General features: G+C 47.4%; 1 protein-coding gene across 2 annotated transcripts in view; it reads right to left on the reverse strand.

Annotated features, from left to right (window-relative positions):
• Positions 1-12,157, reverse strand: part of PITPNB (phosphatidylinositol transfer protein beta) — a 54,993-nt gene extending 42,836 nt beyond the window's left edge. Inside the window, exon 1 of one of the 2 annotated variants that reach the window (XM_018557777.1) lies at positions 11,969-12,157. In XM_018557777.1, coding sequence (XP_018413279.1) covers positions 11,969-11,988 — 20 coding nt within the window. In that variant the 5' untranslated portion in view covers positions 11,989-12,157. The remainder of the gene's footprint in view (positions 1-11,968) is intronic. The other variant, XM_018557778.1, reaches the window with a different exon arrangement.
• Between the last annotated feature and the right edge of the window lie 1,684 nt (positions 12,158-13,841).

The following is a 13,841-nucleotide window of genomic DNA, read 5'->3' on the forward strand; positions in this document are numbered from 1 at the left end:
GAATGGGTGGTTGTGTGATGGGAGGTTTCTGCTCTGATTGAGTACAATTTCGGAGCATTATCTCTTTCGTTATTCCTTAAATTACCCATAAATAATAACAGCCCATAAATAATTATATTCAAGGAAACACACCCACACAGAGACGGGACCAAAGCTGAGGTAGATCGAAAAGAGACTACTCAATATATTAAACTGTAATTTTAAACACAAAAAAAAAGGGCTCGCTAAAAAAGCTGAAACCCATGAGAAAATGTCAACCCCATCAATGTACAGTAGCTCCCAGTTTTCCAGCACCCACTGGAATTGGTAGATGTCCGATAACTGTAGTTTCTAGTTGCTTGAGAGTTACGATTAAGTCTCATTTAACCACATTACCCCACACCACTCCCTAAAACAGTAGGCGGGTGCAATAGCCAGCCTGCTATTGGCTATTTCGAATTGCAATAGCAGGCTGGCTATCGCACCCGCCCACTCCCTGCTTTAAATGAGCACAGGAGTGGACCCGAGAGAAAAGTGCCCATTGTTTACATTCAGCTGCAGAATCTAGGTGCTGACCAGCGGCAACATGTAAAACAGATTTTCATTAACTAAATAAATTTAGCTGCCAACTAAATTTTTTTTAGTGTGCACACCTATCAAACAACCGGCATAAACGGAAAAAAATTAAATAAAAAAACAACCGTGGAAATTATTACATCCTCAAAAATTGTTTCCAGTTGCTTGAGAGTACTGGTTATTTGAATGCTGGATAATGGGGAGTGTACTGTATTTTTAGTTCCACTTGTATTCACATAACCCAGTACAGTAAGTTGCCAGGATGGTGACCCAGCTATTTATCCCATGATGTTCTGTGTCATCTGCTTGCTCATTAAACTATGACCAGCCTTTAAAGTGACACTACACTCAGGAGTTACATCTTACAAATACCTTAACTAAAAATGTATCTTATTTGTGTATCACTCCGCTGTATATCCTCAAATCATCTCTGAATTGGTGCTGACACTGTCCTTCCTTCTGGAGGGGGGCTACTTTTGTTCCCCATGGTCCCGGTGTTTGTTGTTGCTCCAAGCTCACTCCTGCGATGGATTACAATCTCATATTTATTTTACCAATTTGTATTAAGATTGTAGTCCATCACAGGAGCGAGCTTGGAGCAACAACACACACAGGGACCATGAGGAACAAAAGTAACCCCCCTCTAGAACAGTGGTTCTCAACCTGTGGGTCGGGACCCCTTCGGGGGTCGAATGACAATTTGCCAGGGGTCGCCAGAAGTCTCCCACTATTAGATAGCTATTAGATTATCATCATTATTATCATTATTAATAATAAAAGCTGACACCCTCGGCTTGCGTTATATGGTTTGCCATTTTAGCTGTTACAGCAGCGGTTCTCAACCTGTGGGTCGCTGTGCGATTTCTGCTGTGCTAGGTGAGAGGCCTCCTCAGCCCTCTCCTAGCGCAGCAGTGTCAGTTCTACTGCCACGCCGTCAGATGTCGCTGCAGCAGCCGCGTCAACCCTAAATTTTACCGTTGGGGTCACCACAACTTGGCAAATGTTACCAAGGGCTCCCGGCCCTAGAAAGGTTGAAAACCACTGCTCTAGAAGGAAGGACAGTGTCATGTAGTCAAAGGTGATTTGAGGATCTACAGCTAGGTGATACATAAATAAGATACATTTTTGGTAATAGTTAGGGTACTTGAATGTATACTCCTGAGATCAGCCATGCACCTTCCTTATCTGGTAACCATGCCACCATCCTTCAGAAAAACAGGCTACCATTGATGATCTTCTAATGCTAGAGTCCTGGTTGTCTAGCTGATTCACTGGCTCCAAACATTTCTGACTCAGTGCAAGTATGCAGATCAGGAATTTTCACATTGCTGTCCACATATTCTACTAGATCAATGACTCATTACCGATGCTACAGAGGTCAGCAGTGGCAGCTCAAATATGTCTCTCATCACAGGTGTCCTTGGAACACATGCTAGAGGCCTATTGATGTATCATGATCACATTGCATAAACTCTTAGTGTAAAAGTCAGATATTAAAGCTGAACTCAAGGAATTAGACAAAAACTACCACTGCAGTGGGCATTCGCCAACCGCCCCTACCCCTGGACTACAAGGGTTAAATGCTTGTTAGGTTTAGCTGCAGAGGAATAAGGCATAATGCTTATCTTATTCCTTGCATGGGTAGATTTTGGGCACATACCTCTTCTCTCCAATGGTCCAGGTTGTGGAGGAGCCTCCGCTGTCCCCACGTACAATGCAGGCTATTGGCCCTGTATTGTATGTGATGCCATCAGAGTGAGACCGCCGGCCAGAGTGCCTTACAGAAGAATCTTAGGGGGACCAACCACACAGACAGAAGTCTGCCAGAGGAAGGAGGCGAGTATTACACTTTCTTTCTCCATCCCTAGATTTAACAAGCATTTAACCCTTTGCTGTTTAGAGCAGTTTTAAAGATAATATAAAATAGCTTTCGAATACACAGAGAAAAGAATCTCAATCCAAGAACATACATTTATTGTGGTGGATGAATTGCGTTTCATTTTTCCAGGTGAAGAACATGTTAGGCAAATATATAAAATACAAAAACAAATTATAGCTGCTAACACAGTGCAGCAAGTGGAGAGCACATGCTAATGGAACCACAGGTGCCAGCAGACCCACAGCAGCAAAAAGATTTGCCGGTTTACCCTGACCAGAGGGAGCTGCCTCATGAGTGTACTTGGGCTGTGTCACGAACAGTCGCTGGTGCAATTTACTTTTTCAAATATATAAAATACCTGTTGATCTTGCCACAAATGCAGTGTCCTTGTCACTTTTTCTTTTGTAAACCACCCCCCCCCCCCTTCTTCTCAAATTAAAGAAAAATGGGATTGTAGTCCAAAATTAGGCAAGCAGGTAAGCAGCCTAGTGGCAATCATGGCTCCCACCATAGAGACAGAGTGAGGTGAACGGAGCCACTCTAGGGCAGGAAGTTTGTTATTTGCACGGTTACCAGGCGAAAGTAAAGGGGAAAAAACTTGAACAATAAACCTAAAGCAACATCTAAGGACTTGTGCATCGCAATATATTTAATTTCTGATTCGGGGTTTAGATACGCTATAAGATGTAGAGAAAGAAGAAAGAAAAGAAAAATGTCAGGCTGGTGGCAGGCACCATAAGTGCTGGCTCTTACCTTGGGCATGTCACCTCACTGCCCAAGCTGCCACTTTACCTCCATGCATTACAAGACACAGGAATGACGAGGCAGCAGGAGGCACCACTAAGGACTGCAGGGAACAACACTCTCGGGATCAGTTTCTCAGTTTTCTTCTTCACATGAAAATTTCTCATGAACAGAGTGGCATTGTGGCAGTATGGACAGTGGGAGAGGTAAGTATTCACAGTCATCTTCTACAGGTATCATTCTTTAGAGTTTATTTATCCAAAGGTAAGGTCATGTCAAGCATGAGATTAAAAGGCACTGGGTTTTGTTTTTTTTTAATGTTTACAGCCTAATATTGTGCTCCCTCTGCAACCGGTCTGTAAAAACAACTTTCCCTTTAGCTGTTCCACGCCTCATTATTCTATACGGAGCAGGTCTGAACCAGACAGAAAAATGCAACAATGCAAAATGAGATTCCCCAATTCTGCTCTAAGCTATGTCAGGTTTTCAGGATGTCGCACATAGAAGTAGCTGCAAGAAATAGTTATCAGACAGAAGACCATTGTGCCTGGAGAGCCACGATTCCCACAGCAGTTAGCCATTGAGGGTATTTTTAGCCTCAGTTACTTTTGTCCAAAAGTTCAATTCTGGATTGGTGGCATTTAGTGGCATCACCAAAAATGCCCTGTTACTGAAACTGGGCTCTGAAAAGCACTGTAACCCATGGCAACCTGTCAGATATTAGGGATGCACCGATACTAGAATCTGTGCCTATAACGAGTATTTGGGTGAGTACTCGAGTCATTACACGTCGCCCAGCTTACCGATTGACCGGGAAGCCGGCTCCATGCTCCCTCGTCACCAGGGCGCTTGGAGCTGGCTTCCCGGCCAATCAGGAAGCCAGGGAAGGGGAGCGAGTCATTACCCGCCTCCGGCTTTCTGATTGGCCAGAAAGTCGGCTCCAAGCTTCCTCATCACCTGGTGAGGAGGGCGCAAAGAGCTGTCTTCCCGGCTAATCAGGAAGCCGGCAGCAAGTCATTACACAAAAAAAATATTGGCACTCGATACTGAAAAACCCGGTATCGACACATCCCGATCAGATATGGTCTTCCTTTGCTGAATACACTAAAACATAAACAGCTGAAACAGGATGCTAGGAAAGTGCACGCCTAACTTAAAGTGACATTAAACCCTCAGATTTTTTAACATAAAACAATACTGTAATGTGTGCCTTACTGTAATCCATGGTTGTTTCCCTTCTCTTTGCTGCTCTTCCTTTTAAATCTGTATCTCTTCTCATGCTGGGCAGAACTTCTGTTTTGCAGCAGACTGCATTGTCTCTGAAATGGATACATGGTGTCTGTGTGTAGGTTCACAACCTGAGCCAGCACTACAGGAAGAGGCACTCAGCTGCAAAGGGAAGTTCTCCCCAAGCATGAGAAGAGATACAGATTTAAAAGGAAGAGCAGCAAAGAGAAGGGAAACTACCATGGATTACAGTAAGGCGCACATTACAGTATTGTTTATGTTAAACAATCTGAGGGTTTAATGTCACTTTAATAAAATGCTGATCTCAGAATGTCTACCACGTGTAATGACATTTATTTCCTTGTGCACTTCTTGAGTAGATAATCCCAGCTTTGGAGTAAATATCCAGTTTTAACCATGCTTGCTCATGTCTTCTTGCCAGCACATTTTATATTTTGCATACAAGATAAAAGCTGGTGTAACCAGTCAACTCATTGTTATGTATGCCAACCACCTACTGCTGGAAATCTTTATTAGAAGTCCCCACACACACTGGAATATTACTTTAAAATGGAAAATGTCTAACACCGACTTACTGAGCCCTTGGGTATTCTGCATGTATTTGTGGTTTCCACAGCAGGAAGCCAGCACGGATTGGATTGTGTGTCTGATACATGAAAACTCTGGGTTGGGTCATAAACCTGGAGATTAGCGTTCAGCAGGTCTCTATACAAACACTGTAGTGACATTACCAACACCCTGTTAAAGAAAATAAAACCATCACTGGGAAAAGTCTAGCTGACATTGCTGATAAAGTTGTGCACCGAGGAAGGTTTCCTGGAAATCAGATTGTGCTTTATAAAGTAAGAAAGTGGATGTGTGCCAAAACCAAGTATGTAAGAAAGCATCTCCCGGCATAGTAACATTTATAAAAAAAAACAATTGGAAGATAAATGACATACCACGTTTCCCCGAAAATATGACACTGTCTTATATTTTTTGGGGCTCAAAAAAAAACACACAAGGTCTTATTTTCGGGTAGGTCTTATTTTTAATGTACAACAATCCACACTTATTCATGTAGAGAAGTCTACATGTATTCATGTACAGAAATATGGTGATCAGGGCAATCAGGGGTGCCGTACCTTTCCAAGAGCAATTTGCTAACCAATAGCTGGCCAGAATGAGCGAAGCGCGCTTTCACTATCGATTCCTCACAGGCGGAGTGCATTTGGTATCACTCCGCCTCTGACAGGAGCTGGCGCTATAGAGGAGGCATCGGCTTATGCGGCTCTGCTCCCTCTGCTGCCGCCTTGCCTCCTCTAGAGCTGACTTCGTTGGCACCACTGATTCTCTCCTGCCTCTCCAGTGGCTCAAGTTCACCCTTATGTCACCGCTGGCCCTGGGAATGGTCACAACTAGGTCTTATTTTCGGGGTAGGTCTTATATTTTAGCAATTCCCAAAAATAGTACTAGGTCTTATTTCGGGGAAACAGGTTATTTACTTGTGTGTGCAAGAGGGAATTCACACCAAGGGTACATCGTTTTTCTGCTTCCGAGACGGGACACCCGCACCCGTACGAACCTGCGTACTAATCACACGTAGCCCTTGTCCTTCCCGGGAGCTGCCCGATATGGCCGTGCAAGCAGCTGTACGTGCCAGCTTTTTCTCGTGTGAATGAGGCCTAACTGAACACGCTGTAGAGAGAAGCTGATTGGTTAACATGCACAGCTGCTCCAGTTTTTGTCTGCTCCAGATTTGATAAATACCCTTTGGAGTGTTTTGTAGCACTTTTTGTGCCCTAGAAAACACTAAAAAAATATGTCCAAAAAAAAAATCCCATTTATTTCTACGGCCCTGTTCACATCTGATGCATTTTGGGAAAAAGCCTACTTTGTGAGGCATCAAAACATCCCAAAGCCGCCACCATCTTGGATGTGAAGTCAGCAGGCCCAGCTGACTGGGGAACTGGAATACTTTAGAACCTTGGTTCTCAACTGGTGGGTCGTGACTCAAAAGTGGGTCGCGACCTTGTGTTCATTGGGTCGCCGTGTGCCTTCCACTATGCTAGGTGAGCTCCTCCTGTTGTTCTCTTGCCAAGAAGCCTTTCAAAATCTGCTGCCTGATGTCGAGTGTCTGCTTGAGGTGGGATGGACTGGTGCTATGGCCGTGAGGGAGCTGCATCCGTACGTACCCACTCCCATGTGTGTCCTGTAGAGGTGCCTGGACCGGAGTGACGTCACAATCTGGCTCCCTTCACCTCTACAGGGTGTACAAGCAATGCATGCATGGATAGAGGTCTGTCAAAACACAGCAGCCCACACTGGACCCCAGGCTGAGGATCCACTCCAGCTCTCGTAAGGTATGGAGAGTGGGCGGATCTTTTGAATGGCATCCCAAACGCACCTCCCACCCAGAGTTCAATCGCCCGCACTGGAACACGCAGTACTGCAATGCTGTGCGTTCCATTGCAGTGCGACTTGGGTCGCGACTTAATGACCAAGAACAAATGTGGGTCCTGGGGTTACACAGGTTGAGAACCACTGCTTTAGAATGTCATTCAAATGCCACTATACAACAGGAGTAGCCAAACTTCAGCCCTCCAGCGGTGGTGTAACCACAAATCCCATTATACGTCTGCCTCTGGGAGTCATGTATGCAGCAGCCAGAATCTTGCAACGCCTAATGGGATTTGCAGTTTAACCACAGCTGGAGGGCCAAAGTTTGGCTACCCCCGTTCTATAGTATTATTATTATACAGGATTTATACAGCACCAACAGTTTGCGCAGCGCTTTACAATACAAGGAAGACATTACAAATCACAATTCAATTCAAGACAAGATGGTCTATAGTATTTCCTTTTGCTCCTCTCCCAGCAGGTATATAAAAAGGTTATGTAAGGAGGAGATGGGAAGTACAAAGGTGCTGGGCCAGCATAGACAGTAATTAGACACAACCATTAGAGGAGAGGGCTATGACGTAAGAGGAGGGAGGGGGGTGTGGTAGGACTTCCTGGAGTGGTCATATTTGAAGTAAATAAAAACATTTATGGAAAGGAGGAACATTACAGGTAAGCATTTTAAAAAATAGATTTTTTTGAGCTTTTACCTGCAATGGTTCAAGTTGGTGACAGGCTCTCTTTAACTGCTTTGTAAATGCTGGATGAACCGGATGCTCATCTGATTAGCTGGCTCTTAGAACTTTAAGACTGGAAAAGGCTGAGAGATTCCCTTTAATAGTTCCATGTGTAAAATTGTGGCTTAAATGCTGCAAGCTCATTTTGTTTTTACTACAACATTGCCACTAAGTAGTACCTGCCCTGTTAGTGATTAACCAAATTATACAGGTATTATGTGCTATACTTAATGTTGGGACTACTTAATAATGGGACGCTCCGGTGTAAAGACGCCAATAGTAATCTAGAGCGGAAGAAGGCGCCAGGACCACATTTTTCAAGTGGAACAGTCACTGTGCCCATTCAGGTTATTTATTGCACCTTGCCCATATCTGCTCCGGACACATCTACAAGTGGAAAGCAATGTGAAAGCTTCATGTCAGTGTTTGTCAAAGCTTACACAGAGCTAAGGATACCCCACCACATTTAAAAAGGACAGTGCTTGGGCCTAACAATTGCCCACTTAGGCACAATGCACTGTACCATAGGTGAAAGGGAAAGTCACATGCTCTCCCAAACCCTGAAATATGGTATACAGCTGATGAACAGGGCACCACAAAGAAGTCTTAGTAACAAAGTATAGGAGATACAAAGAAACCCTGGATACAATGGGTTTACTTTAAGGGAACCTGTCATGATGGTTCAGGGATGTGGAATAGGTATCGCCAGGCGGGTAGTTTTCTTCTACATTTAGCCCTGCTGCGGGCTAGCAGGGCTAAATGTAGATCGGGGGAGCCGCCGCTCATTTAGTACATGTATAAAACGAGGAGTGATCTTGCCCCTCCGCCATGGTTTTCGGGGGTTCCCACTTCTGGGGGACCCGGGACCACAGCAAATGAGCTCAGGATAGAGAGCGGGGAGCAGAGCGAAGAATGTCCGTTCTCCGCTCTCTGTGATCAGCGAGACCGGAGAGGTGTAATCACAGCGCCACCTATATCAGCTGTCAGAAACTGCACAGAAGATCTGTTCTGTGTTCCATAAAGAGAACCTGTCACCTCCAAACTATCACATAGGGCTTGTAAGCCCCTGTGTGATAGGAATAAAATTAAGTGAAAAAAATTAAAGTAAAATATTATAGAATTAAAGTGTGGAATTCCTATCGCCCGACGCACGGGACATGCAGTTTCGGGCGCCGGGGCGAACAGTTTTTATGTACATTTAGCCCAGCTCCGGACAAGCAGAGCTAAATGTACATTGTGGAGCCGCCACCGCTCGTTTAGTACAAGTGATCTGATCAGACCACTTGATCAATTTGAGCAGCGGCGATCGTTTCTGCCCGAAACCCCAATTAGTATTCAGTGTCGGCGAGATCTGAAAGCAAAAAAATCGGTACTCGTACTTGATACCGAAAAACCGGTACTGGTGCATCCCTAGTTTTGATTAAAACTATTTTTTTGTATTGGGACAAGTAGATTGTCATGAAGGACAAGTAGATTTGGGCCCCCCTTTAGCCCTTGGAGAAGTAGTTTTTTTTTTTGTTTTTTTTATTTCCACACCCCTGATATATATACATATACATAAATATACACACAAACACAACCCTGCCGCCCCCACCATCTGCATGCAAATAAACGTACGTGTAGGACACTTTGTGCTGCCGCCATTCCACTGTGTGCCATATATTGTGGTAGCCAGGCAGCAGCTCTCTCCTACAGGCACAATGTGCATTAAAGGGTAAGTTCACTTTCCCAGGTAATTTGGGAAAATGGAATTACCTGCTCAAATATGGCCCCGTTCCTCGTCTCCTGCCCCCCACCGCCACCACCCCTATACTTGCCTTTTGGCAACATCACAGCAAGAGACACGAGACCACAAGCAAAAGGCATGAGACCACAGCTAGGTAATCTGGCATTGATAAAAGAAACCTGTGCTTGGGGATAAATGTAATCTGCCATTAGTGATCCTCCAGAATTCTTTCTACATTACTTCTGAAAATGCTAACTATCTGGCCATCTCTAGCTTTAAGGCAATGTCAAGGATCCTGAACAAGCATTTCCATCAGGAAAGTGAGTGAAGTCAAAACTCACAATCTGCCTGCCTATTTATGAGGGCCCTAGATCAGCGAGACAAGCTGGAACTGTCATTTACAATGGCAGACTACACTCTTCTACCAATACTCTCAATTGTGGGCCTAGCTCCCTGGACTGACCCCTACAGCGCATCCTCTCAATTGTGGGCCTTGGTCCCTGGACTGAACCCTGCACTGCATCCTCTCAATTGTGGGCCTAGTTCCCTGGACTGAACCCTGCACTGCATCCTCTCAATTGTGGGCCTTGGTCCCTGGACTGAACCCTGCACTGCATCCTCTCAATTGTGGGCCTTAGTCCCTGGACTGAACCCTGCACTGCATCCTCTCAATTGTGGGCCTTGGTCCCTCGACTGAATCTTGCACTGCATCCTCTCAATTGTGGGCCTTAGTCCCTGGACTGAATCTTGCAGTACATCCCATCAACTGTGGGCCTTGATCCATGGACAGAATCTTGCAGTGCATCCTCTCAATTGTGGGCCTTGGTCCCTGGACTGAATCTTGCACTGCAGCCTCTCAATTGTGGGCCTTGGTCCCTGGACTGAACCTTACAGTGCATCCTCTCAATTGTGGGCCTAGCTCCCTGGACCGAACCTTGCACTGCATTCTCTCAATTGTGGGCCTTGGTCCCTGGACTGAACCTTGCACTGCATCCTCTCAATTGTGGGCCTAGCTCCCTGGACTGAATCTTGCACTGCATCCTCTCAATTGTGGGCCTTGGACTAAACCCTGCAGTGCATCCCTGTATAGTTATCATGAAAGTCTTACACTTAAGACTGTGACACACTGCATGCAAAGCAGTGGTGCGTGGACCTTCACGTGCAGTGTGTCATGTTATTTTCACTCTGGCACATCAGCTCCCTATAAACACCTGCATCACAATGCGAAGTCCATTTGGTTGTTATGTGCGAGTCGATTGGCTGAAGATGCAGTCTTTATCTGGCCACGCTCCACTCACACACTGCATTCAAACCTCTGTGCCTAGCAGCTTGGCTCTGCACAGCTTCACATGCAGTGTGTCACGGGCTTTACACGTGGGAGCCCCACAGCTACCGTTACAGAAGTCCCCTGGCTGGACTACATTTCTCTTCCTCGACAGTGAACGGCCTTCCTATAGGAATGAATGGAGATTGCAGCATACATGTGCAAAGAAGAAGAGTGTGGTCAGGAGACACCTGAGGTGGTGGCTGTGCAGCCCCGGTGGACTGATCAAAGATCCATGGAGGAGCAAGGAGAGCCAAGTGTAAGACCCGGGGATGGGGTGCTTTTAAAGGGACCCTGTCATGAGAAAGACACAAGGCTGCCTTGTCCTTAGAGAATGTTAGTTCCCTGTCTGTCATGCTGATGCCTTGGCTTCAATGCTGTCTGAGTCTCTGACCTGAAACAAGTATGGAGAGAAGAAATTGATTGACACTGAACAGACAGCAAAAACTAAACGTAGGATTAGAACCAGTTCTTGCTCTACCCCAAACTAAAAAAGAAAAACAATATTTCAACCTTAAATACATGGCAGCTGCCTCTGCTGACCTCTCCTGGCCATCATGCTGATCCAATTGGCTTTGATGACTAAGTCTCTGACCTATAACTTTCCTCTGAGAGATCGGTATAAATAAGCAGCTAGTATTTCTATCAGTTCCGCTATAGCTGAAGGTAAAACCCAATTTCTGCCAAGACTTCTAAAGGAGAAGGTAAAAACCTGAACTTGTGCCAAGTGTATGGTGCGCCCTCATTGGTGAGGATTTCCTTTACTCCCTGTCCTGGTGACACCACAACAAGTATTGCTCTGTTAGCCTACAAGTGAAAGGTGACCACTTCCTGTTCTAGTGACACCACTACAGGACATGACAGTACTTCTCCCCAATCGGGACTCAGCAATAATAACATGGCAGAAGTACTAACCCTCCCCCCATGCACACATTTCAATCAGTTTAGACTCGTGTTGGGCTTTCACTGAACCCTCAGACAAGACAGTGAGAGACCACATTGTGAAATGATGACACACAACAATACACACACCGTCCATGTCTCTGATCACCCCGTACAGCCTCGCTGTCAGTGTGATGACGCCAGCCAGGTGAATCACAGTGCAGAGTCAGTGATGGAAGAGAGCCAGAGACCGGCCGGCACAGTGGGCCCCCCTCCCTCGGTACGGCTCCCCGCAAACACTGCCTTCCCCAGGCCGCACGTCTTACCCCCTATCTCAGATGGCGGCACTGAGACCACCGGCGGCCAGCTGGACGTCAGCTTCACACATACACAGCCATTATCCGAAAACACAGGTCAGGTCCCCCCCGGTCTCCGCCTCCCAACCGGGAACACCACACACCCGCATCCCGGCACGGCACAACTCCCGCACTTACAATTCCTTGATTAACACCATTCTCCGCAGCGACCGCCGCAGCTCCTGTGCGGCACCGACGTCACACGACGCTTTCCGGGACAGGGGACGCTGCGCCGCGACACGCCCTCCCTTCGCACGAAACCACGCCCCGTCGCCTTTTTCATTGGTCACAGATCACGGCTAGAGCGCAGAGCTCCGCCTAGCGATTCATCAAGCCGCGCCCGTAAGACGCTGATTTGTTAGAACGCTGACATCTGTCAGAGCTGTGGTGTGCCTACTGTGTGCCTTTACGTTGTCTACTGTGTGCCCTTACTGTGTGCCGCTACTGTGTGCCCCTACTGCGTGCCGCTACTGTGTGCCCCTACTGCGTGCCGCTACTGTGTGCACTTACTGCGTGCCCCCTAATGTGTGCCCCTACTGCGTGCCCCCTACTGCATTCCCTTACTGTGTGCCGCTATTGTGTGGCCCCTACTGCGTGCCCCTACTGTGTGACGGGCACTGTACAGCCTATTGTGTTCACTGGTCCACACTGCAACCGTGGGGAGCTTGTCCCTCGACGTGTGCACGGTAGTGCTGACCGCCTGTGTCATACGTCCCTCTCCTCTGACCGCCTGTTTCATACGTCCCTCTCCTCTGACCGCCTGTGTCATACGTCCCTCTCCTCTGGTCATACGTCCCTCTCCTCTGACCGCCTGTATCATACGTCCCTCTCCTCTGACCGTCTGTGTCATACGTCCCTTTCCTCTGACCGCCTGTGTCATACTTCCCTCTCCTCTGACCGTCTGTGTCATACGTCCCTCTCCTCTGACCGCCTGTGTCATACGTCTCTCTCCTCTGACCGCCTGTGTCATACGTCTCTCTCCTCTGACCGCCTGTGTCATACGTCTCTCTCCTCTGACCGCCTGTGTCATACGTCTCTCTCCTCTGACCGCCTGTGTCATACGTCTCTCTCCTCTGACCGCCTGTGTCATACGTCTCTCTCCTCTGACCGCCTGTGTCATACGTCTCTCTCCTCTGACCGCCTGTGTCATACGTCTCTCTCCTCTGACCGCCTGTGTCATACGTCTCTCTCCTCTGACCGCCTGTGTCATACGTCTCTCTCCTCTGACCGCCTGTGTCATACGTCTCTCTCCTCTGACCGCCTGTGTCATACGTCTCTCTCCTCTGACCGCCTGTGTCATACGTCTCTCTCCTCTGACCGCCTGTGTCATACGTCTCTCTCCTCTGACCGCCTGTGTCATACGTCTCTCTCCTCTGACCGCCTGTGTCATACGTCTCTCTCCTCTGACCGCCTGTGTCATACGTCTCTCTCCTCTGACCGCCTGTGTCATACGTCTCTCTCCTCTGACCGCCTGTGTCATACGTCTCTCTCCTCTGACCGCCTGTGTCATACGTCTCTCTCCTCTGACCGCCTGTGTCATACGTCTCTCTCCTCTGACCGCCTGTGTCATACGTCTCTCTCCTCTGACCGCCTGTGTCATACGTCTCTCTCCTCTGACCGCCTGTGTCATACGTCTCTCTCCTCTGACCGCCTGTGTCATACGTCTCTCTCCTCTGACCGCCTGTGTCATACGTCTCTCTCCTCTGACCGCCTGTGTCATACGTCTCTCTCCTCTGACCGCCTGTGTCATACGTCTCTCTCCTCTGACCGCCTGTGTCATACGTCTCTCTCCTCTGACCGCCTGTGTCATACGTCTCTCTCCTCTGACCGCCTGTGTCATACGTCTCTCTCCTCTGACCGCCTGTGTCATACGTCTCTCTCCTCTGACCGCCTGTGTCATACGTCTCTCTCCTCTGACCGCCTGTGTCATACGTCTCTCTCCTCTGACCGCCTGTGTCATACGTCTCTCTCCTCTGACCGCCTGTGTCATACGTCTCTCTCCTCTGACCGC

This window comes from Nanorana parkeri, unplaced genomic scaffold (genome assembly GCF_000935625.1).
Source record: "Nanorana parkeri isolate BGI_ZX_2015 unplaced genomic scaffold, ASM93562v1 scaffold302, whole genome shotgun sequence".
Classification (NCBI taxonomy): domain Eukaryota; kingdom Metazoa; phylum Chordata; class Amphibia; order Anura; family Dicroglossidae; genus Nanorana; species Nanorana parkeri.